Source organism: Nicotiana tomentosiformis, chromosome 5 (genome assembly GCF_000390325.3).
Source record: "Nicotiana tomentosiformis chromosome 5, ASM39032v3, whole genome shotgun sequence".
Taxonomy (NCBI): domain Eukaryota; kingdom Viridiplantae; phylum Streptophyta; class Magnoliopsida; order Solanales; family Solanaceae; genus Nicotiana; species Nicotiana tomentosiformis.
Window position 1 is genome coordinate 96,304,791 of NC_090816.1, and position 16,490 is coordinate 96,321,280.

At 35.0% G+C, this 16,490-nt stretch overlaps 1 protein-coding gene across 1 annotated transcript; it reads right to left on the reverse strand.

Annotated features, from left to right (window-relative positions):
* Nucleotides 1-1,373: 1,373 nt before the first annotated feature.
* LOC104098950 (nuclear cap-binding protein subunit 2-like) lies at nucleotides 1,374-9,131 on the reverse strand. Its single transcript, XM_009605809.4, has 8 exons — nucleotides 8,971-9,131; nucleotides 8,582-8,805; nucleotides 5,561-5,699; nucleotides 5,451-5,484; nucleotides 3,572-3,685; nucleotides 2,213-2,266; nucleotides 1,992-2,098; nucleotides 1,374-1,699 (listed from the first exon to the last, which is right to left on the reverse strand). The coding sequence occupies exons 1-8, from the start codon at nucleotides 8,986-8,988 to the stop codon at nucleotides 1,625-1,627; spliced, it is 765 nt and encodes a 254-aa protein (XP_009604104.1). The 5' UTR covers nucleotides 8,989-9,131; the 3' UTR covers nucleotides 1,374-1,624.
* Between the last annotated feature and the right edge of the window lie 7,359 nt (nucleotides 9,132-16,490).

A 16,490-nucleotide genomic window follows, 5' to 3' on the forward strand; every position in this document is an offset into this window, starting at 1 on the left:
TAAAGTACGTTCCGAGCTAATGAATATAATTAGTTTTTTTTATTAGTATTGAACGTTCAATTAAGAATAAAGATAACACACCTTAATAGTCTGATCAGATCAAGGCATTTGGATTTTAGCAATGTCTATATCTGAAAAATAATACTACAGGATTATCAATGATTAACAACTCCCAAAATCCCTTCAGCTAATAGAAGGGTCAAGGCGTACAGGTACAAACTAGAGATATCTTTCGGGGTAGCTTTATCTGCCTTCTCCTTATTCTGTAACTTTTTTTTTCTCAAGCCTTTCAAATTCTTTCTTTAAATATCCTCCAGTATTCCGCAATAAAATCAGCTTCTGAAGATAATTGTGCATACGATCAATTAAGAATCCAAGAAACAGAGAAAACCCCATGAGAGTGGCCTCTAGCAAGTTGGTTCTCCAAAACTAACATAATTAGTTTACATAGTAATATAGCCTATAAAATACTTGCAAATTATTTTGAAAGCCCAAGATATCTAATTGAAATCCTACATTTCTTCTTCTATTTTTCGTTTACATGTGTTCGGCAAATGATAAAGACACAGCATGATGACAATAATTATCAATTGATTGAACATAAACCAGTGTGAAATTCACACCATGGCACACTTCTCATATCCAGTGTTTTAAAAGGCATATTTTGCCTTGGGCGAAGCATACCAAAACACACTGAAGTGTACTGGTGGAAAGTAAGTATCGTACACCCCAACCTTCTGGGTGTTCGCTTAGGCGTAAGCCCCAATATTCTGGGTGTTCATTTGGAGCGTACAAAACAAATGTTTTTCCAAATTTGAGGCTATATTGCTAAATAAATTCTTTTTTGAAACTTAAATATCCAAATGTCAACTCATAATAAATTCTCAAACTAAAAATCTCAAAAGTTAACATTTTTTTATATCTTTATCCTAATTTCGTAATTTTTTTCTCTTTGTCGTTTACCGAGTAACAAATACACTTTAGACCTTTGTCTGCAAAATAAAAAATACAAAAACAAATTCCTTTAACACTCACTCTCTTCCACGTTTGCATTTTTCTTCTTTATGCTTAATTTCCTTTTAAGTTTTTTTTTTCTTGTATTCTTTAATTTTCTTTTCAAGTTAATTTTTGATGTTAGAATTTCTTTTGGTATCGCTCTAGTTATGAGTAATTTGAAACACTACAAACTCGAGTATTGTTAGTCATTTTTTTGAGGGGGGTAAGGGATTCTTCTCTTACCGCCAGTTTTGAATTTTTGATTAAGGCAGAATTTGGACAAAATAACAGCTAGAGAGCATAAAAACAACATTGAAGAACAATATCCGTTATCCATTTTTTGGGGGGGGGTGTGCAAAAGTAAAGGGTTATTTAAGTTGAGCATGGAGTGATTGCTTATAATAAAGCTAGACAAAATGATACTTTAGGGTACACTGAGGGATCAACTTCATCAATGACACCATCAGAAATACATAGAAAAGAAGGTAAAAATAAGAGAGTGAGAAGCAAGGATTGCAAAAAAACGTTTTGAAGTACATTTCAATTGTGTAAGCACAAGGCGAGAGCAGGTCTTACAACTCTTTTATGGTAACACACTCCTCCGAGCAATCTACATCTGGAAATAAAACTAAGTACGCCGCTTCCTATCATCATCATCCTCTTCATCAGAATTACCACTCTCACGGAAACGTGGATTCTTCTCCTGCAGCAAAAGAAAATGTCACATTGCAACAACAAATATCACTAAAACCGAAGAGGGGACAAACAATAGAGGCAAAAGATTTGAAGCTCAACCTCTTATTCGTTAAATCACAAGCTAAAATCAGGGAACTTGCTTCTTTAATATCCACAAAGACTTTGTTTCATTGTCCAATTTTACATTATTTCAGTTTCAGTGGCGAGCACAGAGTACATATGAAAAGATGGAACAGGACATGCTGGTGAAAAAAAAAGCAAAGCAATAAAAGATGTAGCTTAGGTATAAAAGAAAATACCGGTCTGGACTCATGATCAGAGGTTCTTCGAGATTCACGGTCGTAACTCCTCTTTGGATAATCTGACCGATGGTGGTCATCTTCCCTGTGTCGCTTGCAATGATAGTCTGTTTTCCTCATAAGATAGAGTTGTTTGTTAAGTCTACTATACTGAAACAAAAGATAGAAAAATACAATGATGTAGAGCATTAGAACTGAATCAAAAGCTTTGAAAAGCATACCTCTACCGTGTCGATAAGAACCTCCATGGCCTTGATTTACACCATGCCTACCATCTGCAGTTTTTATTGTATCAGTAATCGCCGGACACAGTAAAAAGTCTACAAGAGTACCATTTTTATTATCTATCATATTGTATTGCAAAACCTAAGGCATAACCAAGTTTGAGCATGGCATATAAACTGTGATGCTGTGAAGTTATTGAAAGTGCAAGAAAAATTCAATGGAGCTTGAAGGTCCGGTGGATCAGCTATTCAAAGCTTGATTTGAAATACTAAAGGGGTTGTTTCAATCTTTGCCTTTCACTTTTCCTCGTTAGAGAAATCTCAAGTTAAATCTGATTTTCAATAGATTAATGAAACACAGCACGAATTTGGAAAAAGCCAGTTTAATTATAGGGAAGAATACGGCTAGCTCAAAATTTAGAACTGGAACAAAACCAAAATCATTAACAACCAGAAGTTGCCATGCAACCAGTGCTCAAACTTATACAATTCTTCTAGTCGTACTCATTTCATTCGCAATGGAGCATTCAGAATGTAGACATTATGCTTACAGCATTAGTTGATATCAAAACTATCATTCCTGTGACAGCTTAACTATAACCCAACCCATTATATAAAAGACATATATACTCGAACTAGTGTGGTGTCATGCAACAAATTGACAAGTTGTGGAATCAACATTGAAACAAGCAGATAATAACAACTCAGAAGAACTTCACCACCAAACCAACTATTCCCTCCGTCTCAAATTATCTGTCATGATTCTCTTGTAAACGTCCCTTAAGAAAAATTAATTAGGATGGAATTTTGACTAGTTTACCCTTGTTCATGTCTTAATATTTAATCTTTCTTCATTGGTATTTGAACAAAGTTATCCATAATTGAGGTGTTTGTAGTCTTCAAGTATAATTATTACCAAGGGTAAGAAAGGAAAAAAATAATTAATTTTGTCTTGAACTTCTAAAATGACAAATAATTTGAGACAACTATTTTTAGTAACCACGACTGATAATATGAGACGGAGGGAGTACTAAAACACTAGCATTACTTAAGAGCCAGTTGTACGCCCAGCTAAAATCAAAAGCTTTCTACTGCATTAAAGCACACACAAGTCCTGTAGAAGTAAATCTAAATCTGCAGATAAGAGGCGCTTCAAGTTGACTCTTCAATCAAATGCAATAACATTTTCCTTTTTGGAAAAAGGAATAGAAAGAAGACGAAAATATTGCAGTCTTTACATTTCAGATTCCACATATTATCAAATTAATTTGAGAGAACGAAGCTCTTTGCTAAGAAGCAAGAAAGAATATTATGAAAGAAAGAACTGATGACTAAGTTCAGAGCCCTCAAACTTACAGTGAGGTGGCGGCATAACTGGTGGGTAAGCGCCCAATGATCCTGTACCATAATCCACTAGCTGCCTTTGTGCTTCCAACTCCTTTTGGACCAATTTTCCATAACCACCTCGACGTATAACTAGTTAAGGTATTCGAAGACAGCTCAAAATTCTTAAATATTAAATGGAGAAAGAAAGGAAAAAATGATGTCTTAAACACTGTAGCTCGGACTATCATACAAGAGTTTCAACCATTCGTCAGATAAGGTGATGAAAACTTACTCAATTGATTAACCATAAAGTATAACATTTCTGTGTACATTCATGGATTAAGCATCAAGTCTTTTGTTTGAATTAAACCATAATTCTTAAAACACACTCCCTCTGTCCCAATTTATGTGATGGTGTTTGACTGGGCATGAAGTTTAAGAAAAGAAGAAAGACTTTTGAAACTTAGTGGTAATAAATGAGGCATAGATATTTGTGTGCCATAATTCATCTCAATAAGGGTAAAATGGGTATTATAATGTTAAATTGTCACTAAATATAGAAAGGTATCATTCTTATTGGGACCGACTAAAAAAGAAAGACTGTCACATAAATTAGGACTGAGGGAGTATATATTAGAAAACCATGTAAACACTGTCAACCATCTTTCCTATCCTTGATTAATGACAGAAGAATAGTCACTTGCACTAATGACACAAGAATAAATGAAGATCTACTTCGAGGTACTTCCTTGTAACATAAATAACGAAGAAAACCATTGCCTTGTTAAAACTTTGCAATCATCCCACTGGCGACAAGATGAAATTTCCATTTCTTTCGTCAAGTCAATTATCCTACAAGCACAGGAGAAGGATGCAGAAAAATGAAGCGTTTGAGACACGTTTGAGACCACTAGGTTCATTCACCCAAAGCAAAATGCAATTATGAAAAATCAGGGTGACTAAGTACTTGAGAAAAAATGCTCTAGAATCTTATGATCACAAGAGGAAAGAAGCTTTTGTTTTAACCACTATCTTATCTAGTAACTAGATGTGGAGGGTTGTGTTCTTTTAGATGGTGACACAGAACCTGAAAAAGACAATAGAATCTGATCCACCAAACTTTTGATGCCCCACAGCCTATGTAGCGCGAACTTTCCAAAATGTTGATGCACTACTTTTGGAAGATCCGACACGCACCCGACAACATTTTTGGAGAGTCCGAGCAACATAGCCCACAGCTACTTCTAGGGTAAGTACTTACTAATAAATACTATATAAATACTTCTTTACGAGGCACTTGAGTGACCTATGATGTTGCATCAACAAAGAATAACCAGTACAATGATGTACACAAATACACATATTATCTTGTCAAGTACCACTTGAGTTATCCTTACCATATATACAAGTTATACACATATGTACAAAACAATTTTTAAAATAAGTACATGTCTACATAATAATAAAATGTTTAAATCCATTAAATTACATCCTTTTTCTCAATTTACTTACTGAGTAAATACTCCAAGTTTACTAACTGGCATAAATCTTTCAAGCTGAAAATATTCCAAGTTTTAACGGATTCTTTTTTTTATTATCAAAAGTATACCAAGTTTTAGTAGATTTTTACACACTTCCCTACTTTTTTACTGATCATTTTGTACATAACATTTGTCGAAACTTCACTATTAGATATCCTTCTGCATAACACGAAGTATAGTTGACTAACTTTGTCCTAATAGTTACATGCCTTTTTATTCCCAATCCAGTGTCCATTCAGTTGCAATGTTCATCACTTTAGGCCATGATAGGACCAAAACATATTTTCTCTGGAAAAAAAATATAAAAATAGTTAAAAGAATGGAAAGAAAGTTGTTAATCCATGCTTATCAACTGAAGAGAAGGATATCTGGATCGTAGTCAGTACGATATTCATCGCGCACCTGGAAAAAAGATGTAAATCAGATCACATGCTAGCATGAATCTCAAGATAAAAGGATGAACCACTAAGGAGATTACCTGTCCACCACTCCTACCACGGCCCCATTGCCTACCTTCTTGAAATCCCCAGTCAAAATCCACACGGATAGGGCGATCATCAAGAATTGTCCCACTGATATATTTGGCAGAATCTTCAGTATCGTCCCTAGAGTAGAACCTGAAAATAGTTTTACATTTATTACAGATGCAAATGATATTCTCCTTGCCTTCTTTTATTTTTTTCTTTGGCTTCTTTCCCTTGAATGCGAAAGGGTTGAATGGGAGATAAACCTAAAGGTATACAAGTAAAACTATAATGTACACCTAATACCATCTTGGTGTTTATAAATAGAATTTACTTCAACCATCAAAAGAAGTTATGAGCAAATAGGTTTTTGCTTATAACTGCAGAAACAATGACAGCACTGAAGAGACAAAAGCTCGTAATACACTCCTTTCATTCCTAATGGCAATTTATTACTCTGGCATAAATATATACTACTTATTTATCTGACATCATTTTAACAATTTCTCTCCTTTTTGCAGTTAAATATTATTTGAACTCCTTGCCCTCAAACCTAATATAATAATTCATTCAAATATTTGTTCTTAAACTTTGTCAATGTCAACCCAAGTCAATTAAAATGGCACAAAGGGAGTACCTCAGCAACAGTCCTACTCACAAAAGAAATGCAGACCAAATGTGGCAAAATTTGACATACTTGGAACAGGGCAACAAGATAGAATGCAAAGAAGCAGATTTACTTCCCTAATACAAATCCACCAACCACCCACTACCTACCACCCAGGCATCCCAAAGAAATACAACCTAAACAAACACCATAACCTATGAAAGTTTCTTGAAATATTGGAAAAAATGTTCTGCAAGTCATCAAAGAAATATTATGGCAGGAAGTTGCAAATACATAAATAGTACATTGGGTTTTTAAAGCAAGAACTGGGATCTACTTTTACGGTACAAAATGCTAATTTGGTTTCGTTTTTGTAAGGAATCTATTAATCTTTCTCTGACTTTCAGGCTAGAAACTCTCTTCTTTCCTCATTAATGATATCATTAAGAAGGTAACAAATGAGCGACAACTGAGTGGAACAAGAGATAACATAAAAGACGGCACAGCCAAAATACTCCAACTTTTTGTTGTGAGACCTGAAGACAAAGTAAACCAACCCTGGACTTGAAAAAAGGAAGAAAAGGATTAAGACAAAAATAGAAGGGAAATTTTCCTTTACTTTTCTACCAAATAGGAGCCAGGTTTCCTTTTCAGTTAAAAGTAGCAGAAACATGAAGAACTAAGACCCCATTTTACTAGACTTTTTGTAATATCAATAAGGATTTGAGGATTATGAACAAAATAGCTACATATTCTTTTTATTGGTAACAAAATAGCTACATATCTGGGGATTAGTGTCAAATAACAGTCGCACGTTTCATTTTTCTCCAAATAGATGCAATAGAAATAATAAATACTTTCCTCCCTTCTTCTCTCTTTTCTTTTCTCCTGCATATCCCTTCCCTGTCTAGGACTCTTTAAATTCAAAAATTCCATGACAAAGTTTGACATTGATCGTTATGCCAGAATAAGATAGATCATTATTTCAATTTTTGTAAGTCCCTGCTTTTTTGTACCTAGACTTCTAAAAGATTTAATACTTTTTCATTTTTGATGAAAAGTTGAACATTTCCATTTTCCCATTCAGGTTTCCATCTTTTTGGCTTTTTTCCTTTTAAGATATCCTAGGTCTTTCTTCAAAGATCCAAATACTCATATCTGACTTCACTAGAAATCTGCCTAATACCTTCTCTACTCTCAATAGCTAACTTCATGCTTATCCAACTGTATTAACCAAAGACTTGACAAGGTCACCATATGATAATCTTGCCTCCCGTCCTTTTGTTTCACATGCCCTAAGAACATCAGACATTAAAATTATACAGCTCAATGCAATGTGCTCTTCCACTGCTACCTCTTCTTTTAAATTTAGCTTTTCCTCACACATCTAGCCCCATCGTTCACTCTCAAGCCACCTTCATATCATCCTATCTTAACACAAATTTAATAGCACCTCTCAGCTTGAACCCTGTAGGTTGAAATATCTACTCGTACAGTGCCTATGCACCAAAGGAACAACCGAAACTAGCTTTTTGCTTCCAAGTAAGAAAAAACTTCATCCACTATATTCAGCAGACAACAATCTTGCCTTATGCCTATGTCATTGGCCTTACTCCCAGTGGCGGACCTACTCATTAGCAAGAGGAGTCAATTGACACCCCTTTGTCGAAAAATTACACGGCATAGATAGATTAAATTGTTGTTTTTATGAACGTATACTATATGTTAACTCCCCTTGATTTCTTTGCATGCTTACTTATTTATATTTTGACTCCCTTAGTGAAAATTTTGGCTCCGCCACTGCTAACTCCAACACAGCCAACTCCGCACAAAAAAGAAAACCAAAAAAATTTATATTGACCCCTTGCCTCTACCAAGTATCTTGTCCTTTCTTGGAAAACCTAGGGGGTCTTTGACTGCACCTAATGGATGTCAGACTTAGTAAAATGACATATAATATGCTAAGATAACTAACCTAGGGGGTCTTTGACTGCACCTAATGGATGTCAGACTTAGTAAAATGACATATAATATGCTAAGATAACTATAGAGAGCATGTCAAAGTACATTAAACAGTACACTGAATCAGATCAAGTGGCCCCTTCGGGGACATTCGACTGAATCAGATCAAATTATTGTGGTATAAGCCTCTTTAATAATCTTCAGAATACTTACTAAGTTCCTTGTATTAATCCACAGGACAGTAAACGTGTCATCTAATTCTTAAGACAAGGGGAATAAGAGTTGATTGATACTTGTAGGAGTAGAGAGGAGAACATGATTCTTATATTCATCGGGTGGCGTGAACAAATGAAAAATACATAATATCAATATCCATACTGATTAATTGGAGAAGAAATTATACGGTCAAAAGTTAGCAACACAAAATGAAAGAAATTGGAGAGTGAAAGCAAGGTTCAGGCCATACATTACAAAGCAGAAACCGCAAGGAGTTTTGGAATTCTTATCCAATCCCATAACTATCTTTTTAATCTCTCCAGCACGAGAGAACAGCTCATATACTTGCTCCTCTGTTGTGTAAAAGGACATGTTCCCCACATAAACAGTTGTCGCCTTTAGCAAAGCATCTTCAAATTCTTCTTGTGTTCCTGGAAACCTTCTATCCCTATATGCTGAAATCTTGGCTAAATCCTAAGAGAAAGAAACAGCAGAGAAGGTGGAGCAGACCCACCCACACCCGGCATTAGCACAATCCACCGAAAAAACAACTTAAGAACATTAAATCATTGGACAAATTGCTTATTGAACAAACATCTCGGGTATACAAAAGCCAAAGAACACTGGCGTTCATATTACCTTGAACAAAGAAGCCATTACGTTTTGCTCTAGGGTATCAAGAAGAAGAAGAAGAAGAAGAAGAAACAAAATGCGTGTTAATCAAAGCAAATAAGTTAGAGGGGTTAAATAACCACTTAGACCCCTTAAGTTTGAAATCTGACACTTCGATGCTCCTTCTTAGTTCAAGGCACTACCTGTTTCCTTTTTTTTTTCTTCCCTGCAGTACATTTAAAATTATTCGGTCAAAAATGGGTACACCTAGATTATGTGAATTCACTTGTTTTTCTTTTGTTCTGTTCGTCTCTCTTCGTGTAATGGGTAGGCTAATTTAAGCAAAACCAAGGAATGAACAACTAACTTTTTCAGTTAGAGAAATAAAAAATAGCTATTTTATTCTATTTCCATCACTTTTTTGATAACTTGAAAGGTAGAAAAATGTTTAATAAAGTAAAAAAAATGTCCAATATGTTATAAATAGAATTGTATTCTAAGTCAATGTCTATCTTTTAGAGAGTTTATTACTTTATGGTTAAGTCATTTTTTCCCTATAAATGAAGAGGTTTTATCCCACGGTAAATTATCCCAAAATCAATAGAATTATCTCTCTTTTCTTTGCAATATTCTTCTTTTACTTTATTGTTTTATTATCAGCACGACACTCTACCGTCTCAAGAAACTCTTTGAGAATACTAAGGTATAATTTTTCTCCTCTTTTAACTATGACTGATATTATGAAACGAAAGTTCATTGCCCTTGAAGTTTCGGGCAATAACTATATATTATGGGTGTTGAATGCTGAAATTCATTTGGATGCAATGGATCTTGGAGGCGCCATTAGAGATAAAAGTAAAGCATTTACCCAAGACTGTGCTAAGGAATTGATTTTCTTGCGCTATCAGCTTGATGAAGGGTTGAAAATAAAATATATCACAATCAAAGATCCACTTATTTTGTGGAATGGCTTAAAGGAAAGATATGGCAACTTAAAGTTGGTCATACTTCCACAAGCACGATATGATTGGCTCATCTGAGGCTCCAAGTCTTTAAACATATTTCTGAATATAATTCGGCGATATTCAGAATTACTTCTAAATTGAAACTCTATGGAGATAGTATCACTGACTATGATATGCTTGAAAATTTTTCACAACGTTTCATGCCTCCAATATGGTCCTGCAACAACAGTATCGAGAGAAAAGTTTCAAGTACTCTGAGCTGATTTCTTTTCTCCTTGTGGCTGAACGAAACAATGAATTGCTCATGAGAAATCATGATAATCGACCCACTTGGAATACACTATTGCCTTGAAGTGAATGAAGTGTATTCCCGTTATGTTAAGTGTGAAAAAGATCGTGGCCCTGTTTGTGGTCGTGGTCGTGGCCAAGGAAGAAATTTCCTTGGTGTTAATCATCCCCAAAGAAAAATAACCACCAAAAGTGCAAAAAGAAAATATGAAAAGTCAATGGCAAAGAGTTCGGAAACTGAATGCTATCGCTGCGGTAGAAAAAAGGCATTAGGTCAATAGTTGTCGTACACCAAGACATTTTGTTGAGCTTTATCAAGCTTCTTTAAAGAATAAAGGCCTTGAAGCTAATTTTGTCTCTAACAACGAATTTGACATCACCCAGACAGACTTTTTTGATCACCCAAATGGAAAAATAGACAATTTGATCGGTGATGGATCTATGGTTAAAGAAGATTGAGTAGTTTGATTTTAATTTTTGCTTATTCGTATTAGTTAGTAAATAAATATCATGTAATTATGGTAATTTACATGAATAGTAGTTTCACAATTAGAATTAATCAGTATGTCGAATTAGTATAATACTTCATTGAATAAAGCTATTGGTTTTAGTTTGTTTGTTATTCGCTAACAGATGCAATACGGCAAGGTTAAAACTTAGCCTCCAAAGTTTATTGACTTTATGAATATTGATCTTATTTAATGACCAACAAGAATCTATGGTTTTTTTTACTTTGCTTTCAGGAAAAAGAGGTAAAGGTTTACCTACTGTTTACTTCATTTATTGACCATGTTACTTTTGAGGTAACATTTAAGCTCGTACTCTTAGTACATCATCTGATTTACTTTTTATATACCACTGTTTGCTAAAACTTTTCCGTATTTTAAATATGATTGGTTTTAAGTGAAGTGGTACCGTACGGAACTTTTGAACCGAAATGCGGTATTTGTTTTCTAATTAAGTTGTTCAATCAAAGAAAGTGTCATACTAAATGTTCGAAGTAGTGATTATCGACATATTAAATGAATATATCATTGCGAATATATCATTGCGCATATATTTAATAGATTTCGGTCCGCAATGTTTTCTTACTGTGTAAGTGCATCACTATATTTGTTTTAGCTACGTAATTGTTTGTATCATAATAGAGTTTGCTTGAAATTATATTAAAAAAATATTATTGAATCATTAGTTTAATTTTATTTTTTTTATTTTTCTTTGAAAATATTAATATTTATTCGCATATTTCTTTTGTATGTTAAACCATGGGAAGCAAATTTGGATCAAAATTCAATTATAAAAATATTTGTTTAATTGATTCATGTATGACACATACAATATTCAAAGAGAAAAAAATATTTCTCTCATTTAAATATGTGTAAGGCAAATGTTACTACAATTTTTGGTGGTAGTAATTTAACTGAAGGCTTTGGAAGAGCTACTATAACTTTGCCGGAGGGAATAATATTTATCATAGACAATGCAATATTCTTCTCCAAGTCTAGGAGGAACTTGTGAAGTTTTAAAGATATCCGCCGAAATGGATATCATATTGAGACAATAGATGAGAATAATCTTAAATATCTCATCGTTACCAAGAATGTCTCTGGCCATAAAGGGTTATTGAGAAGTTCTATCTCTGTCTTATGACATGTATTGGACAAGAGTGAATACAATTGAGGCACATTCTATCGTAAACCAAAAGGTTATTGATTCCAATACTTTTATACTTTGACATGATTGATTGGGACATCCTTGTCACGACCCCAAATCCCCTCTGTATGATGTCATGACGGCACCTAGTCTGTAAGACTAGGTAAGCCTAACAATATGCGAAAACATCAAATAAAAACTGAAATTTCAAAAGTTCAACAATTTCATCAATAGACTATAAGCTCAATACGTATAATTTCCCAAAATCCGGTGAGATATAAGTCACAAGCTCTAGATACAATGCTGAACAATCATATACATCACTGTCTACAAAAATATAAAGGAATAAGAAAAGAACAAGATAAAAGCAGACTTCAAGGCATGCGGACGCGAGCAGGTGTACCTTGAAGTATCCAAAGCAGCAACACATCGCACTAATATCGAGGCTGATAGGATGTACCTGGATCTACACAAAATATATGCAGAAGCGTAGTATGAGTACACCACAACGGTACCCAATAAGTGTCAAGCCTAACATCGGTAGAGTAGTGACGAGGTTGGGTCAAGGCCCTACTGGAAATAATAAGAAACAAGACAAAAGATATAATGATATAATGAAAATGACAGGAAAGTGAACAATAAAGAATTTATGGGAAATAACAACACGGAATCAAGGAAAGCTAATACAACACGAAAGGAAAACAAGAACTTTACATGTTAAGGAACACAAGAACCAAACAATACAGCAGATAAAAAAGATCAACTAGGGCACTCCCGAGGTACCGCCTCATAGTCCCAAATCGTCAAAAACAATCGCAGTCTTTCCTTATATCACCGCAGGAGCCTTTATATTTGGTTTTAAAAATTATTTTTCCGAAATAGCATCCCACGTTTTAGCCCATCTTATCACACTGCATGGCTTCTAGTAGTTCCCCTACTAGCCACACGTATCAAGCCCACCTTATCTCACTGCATGTGTTTTAATACCCAGACCTTATACTACCATATGCGTATCAATAATCACAACGACACGGCAAAAACCTCATGCAAACAATAACAACTGCACGGCAGAAACCTCGTGCAAACAACCAAACAATCACCTCAACAATAATACGAAAGCCAAAACACAACAACTATGATATTTCACAACTTACACCATGCCTTAAAAGAACCACAACCTTGCAATTCAACACCAAACTCAACAGCAAGATATTTCAAGGATAGCAATTTCAAGTAAGGAATTTCACAGTTAAGTAATGAATACAGAAATCAAGAAAAACAAGCAATTCAACTAAACATGTGTTACAAGTTGCAAATAGAAGATAAAGACAAGTAGACATGTGAAATTAGGCTAAACATGATGACTAAAACATGCTAGGTAACTCAATTAAGACATGAAAAGGAAATTACGTAGATAAAATCAGAATTTCTAACATTTAGCCCATGTACGCACTCGTCACCTTGCGTACACGGCCTTCACATATCATAAATTATTGCTACAGTATCAAATCCTAAGGAAAATTTCTCACACACAAGGTCACACAAGTCACTTACCTCAAACTACACTCAATCAATTAATTAGAAGGCCTTTAACTCAATTTTTCAACTCTGAACGGCTCGAATCTAGCCAAAATAATTTTATACTATAAATATAACTATAAAAGCTAGTTTAAATAATAAAATAATGATTTTTGCAAGAATTGGAAAAATCGCTCCCAAAAATCGACCTGGGCCCACATCTCGAAACCCGACCAAAATTATAAAATACGAATACTCATTCGAAATCGAGTCCAACCATATAAGAATTACACAAATCCGATACCAAAATCTTGCTCAAATCTCCAAAATTCGGCCTAAGAAGTTCCTCAAATGTTCCCCAATATTTCAATCCAAATCCCTAATTGAATGATAAAATCAATGATAGATTAAGGAAATTTAATCAAAAACGAGTTAAGAACTCTTACCACAACAATCCCTCTGAAAAACCCTCGAAAATTCGCCTTAAATCGAGCTTTCTAAGTCCAAATTGTGAAATATGATGAAAACCCTCAATTTGGAATTTAAGTCTCCTGCACAGTTAATTCCTTTTTGGCGAACGCGGAAAATTCTTCGCATTTGCGAAGCATAAAGATGCTACTGCCCAGATTTCCTCTTACGCGAACGCGAATTCTAATTCGCGATCGCAGTGCACAAGGGTTCTCAAGCTTCGTGATTGCGAAGCCTTTCTCGCGAGCGCGTAGACCACGTGTGAGTCTCACCCCAGGATGCTTTCCTCATCGCGAATGCGTAAACCAGTTTGCGATTGCAGAGCACCAAGTCTTGCCCCTTTCCGAACACGTGGCCTCCTTCGCGAACGTGAAGGGTAATTTTCCAGCAAATCTCAGACTATTCTACGCGAACGGGGGAACACTTTCACGAACGCATAGAAGAAAATGAGAACTGAGAAACCAACATTTCAGCTATAGTCTCAAAGCCCCGAAATTCGCCGAACATGGTTCGAACTTCACTCGAGGCCTCTGGGAGTCAACCAAATATACCAACAAGTCCTAAAATATCATACAAATACGCTCGAAGTGTCAAATCACATCAAACAACGAGACTGGCTTGCAGAGTCTTTGATTAAACGTCTGCAATTGATAGCAATACCGTTACTCATGAAAACGAGGTTTCCCAATTCTATTTGGGGTCATGCTATTTTGTATGCAGCAATGCTAGTTCGTCTCAGACCGACAAATTATCATAAATATTTCCTGTTGCAATTAGTTTTGGGTTATGAACCTAATATATCCTATTTAAGAATTTTTGGATGCGCAGTATATGTTGCTATAGCACAGCCATATCGCACCAAGATGGGTCCCCAAAGAAGGTTAGGAATATATTTTGGGTTTGAATTACCCTCCATTATTTGCTACCTCGAAATATTAACGAGAGATTTGTTCACTGCTCGATTTGCAGATTGTCGATTCGATGAGATATTTTTTCCAAAATTAGGGGGGAGAAAATGGTGAAACCAAACGAGAATTTTTGTGGAAAAATCCATCATTATCTAATCTTGTTCCACGTGCTTCTAGTATCATTTGTCAATAAGTTAGACTCTTAGTTAATTGTAGATTTTAATCACATAATTCTCAATTGTTGATCATCCTGGATAGCAACCAAGTAATAAACTACGAAAATACTGTTTAAATCCAATCCATGTGGATACGATATTATATTATACTATATTCGGCTAGCGAGCATATTTAAATATGTGTTTTGCGCTCGTCGGTATGCTAGATTCTTGATTATGTCCGAGTAGACTTAGGCTCACACCATGTTCTAATTATATTATTTGAGTTATTCTTGCATGTTTAAATGTCTTAATTATTATTTTAGCCTGAGACTAGACTTGCATAGAGTATCAAACTTTTCTATTTTAAATATTTGACAAGCTACTTGATTAGTTGTGAAAATTATACCTTCTTTTATAAAAAATTTCCGCGTTGTGCGTATTTGTCCAAATTTTTTTTGAAAACAAAACTCATACATATATTCGTGAGTGGGGCCAGTGACCTGTCAAAGTTTTACTATTCCTATAAGATCGGGTTGAACGCCTCAACACTACCATTATGGGATCAGGCCGCTTGCTTCGGCAGTATTATGAGATGCATCTATGGATCGGACTATACGACCTCGGCAGTGTACATTATTATCATGGGATCGGGTCGTACGACCTCGGAAATATACACTATTATTATGGGATCGCGTCATACGACCACGACAGGATATTGCGCCATCATTCTTATGGGATCGGGTCATTCACCTCAACAGAATCTTGTGTAATATTCGATAAGGAATCAACGTACCTATGAGTCTTCCTGACTTGAGACGTAATATTTTATTGGCTATTGATCTTATATATATTCCATTCGAGGTAGTATTCGGTAATTGGGAATTTGTATTTACTCTTCTGTCGTGGAATGTGTTATGAACATATATCTGTTTTACTGTTTTATTTGTCATGCTTCATACATGTCTACTTTTATTGTACTTTGATTATTGGACCACTAATAAGTGTTGATGTCGACCCCTCATCACTACTTCTTCGAGGTTAGGCTAGATACTTACTAGGTATGTATTGATTCACGTACTCATACTATACTTTTGTACTAATTATGCAAGTATTAAGACAAGTACATTCGGTTGGTAATCTAAGCACGTAGGTATAGCTGTTGAGGAAACTTTTTGGTGAGTTGCATTTAATGTTATGATCTGCAGCACACAGAGTCCCCTTCTTATTCATTTACTATATTATGTCTATTTTCTATTCCAGACAGTGGTTGTAGCAGTATTATATATTCTAGTCGATGCTAGTGCACCTGTGACACCGAGTTTTGGGGGTTTAGATTCTTGCTCTTGGTTGTATTCTGTTGTGATATCTGAATTTATATCTTGATCACGTTCATACATTTAAAATAATATCAGTATTTTACTATGAAAATGAACATTTTCGATTTTTTATATCATTATTTGTTTCGAGACGCGTTTTAAATTATTTATCGGCGTATTGATTTTAATTGTTAGCTTATCTAACGGCAGTGTTGGCGGCCATCACGGTCTATGATGGGAATTGGGTCGTGACAATTTAGTATAAACCCCACC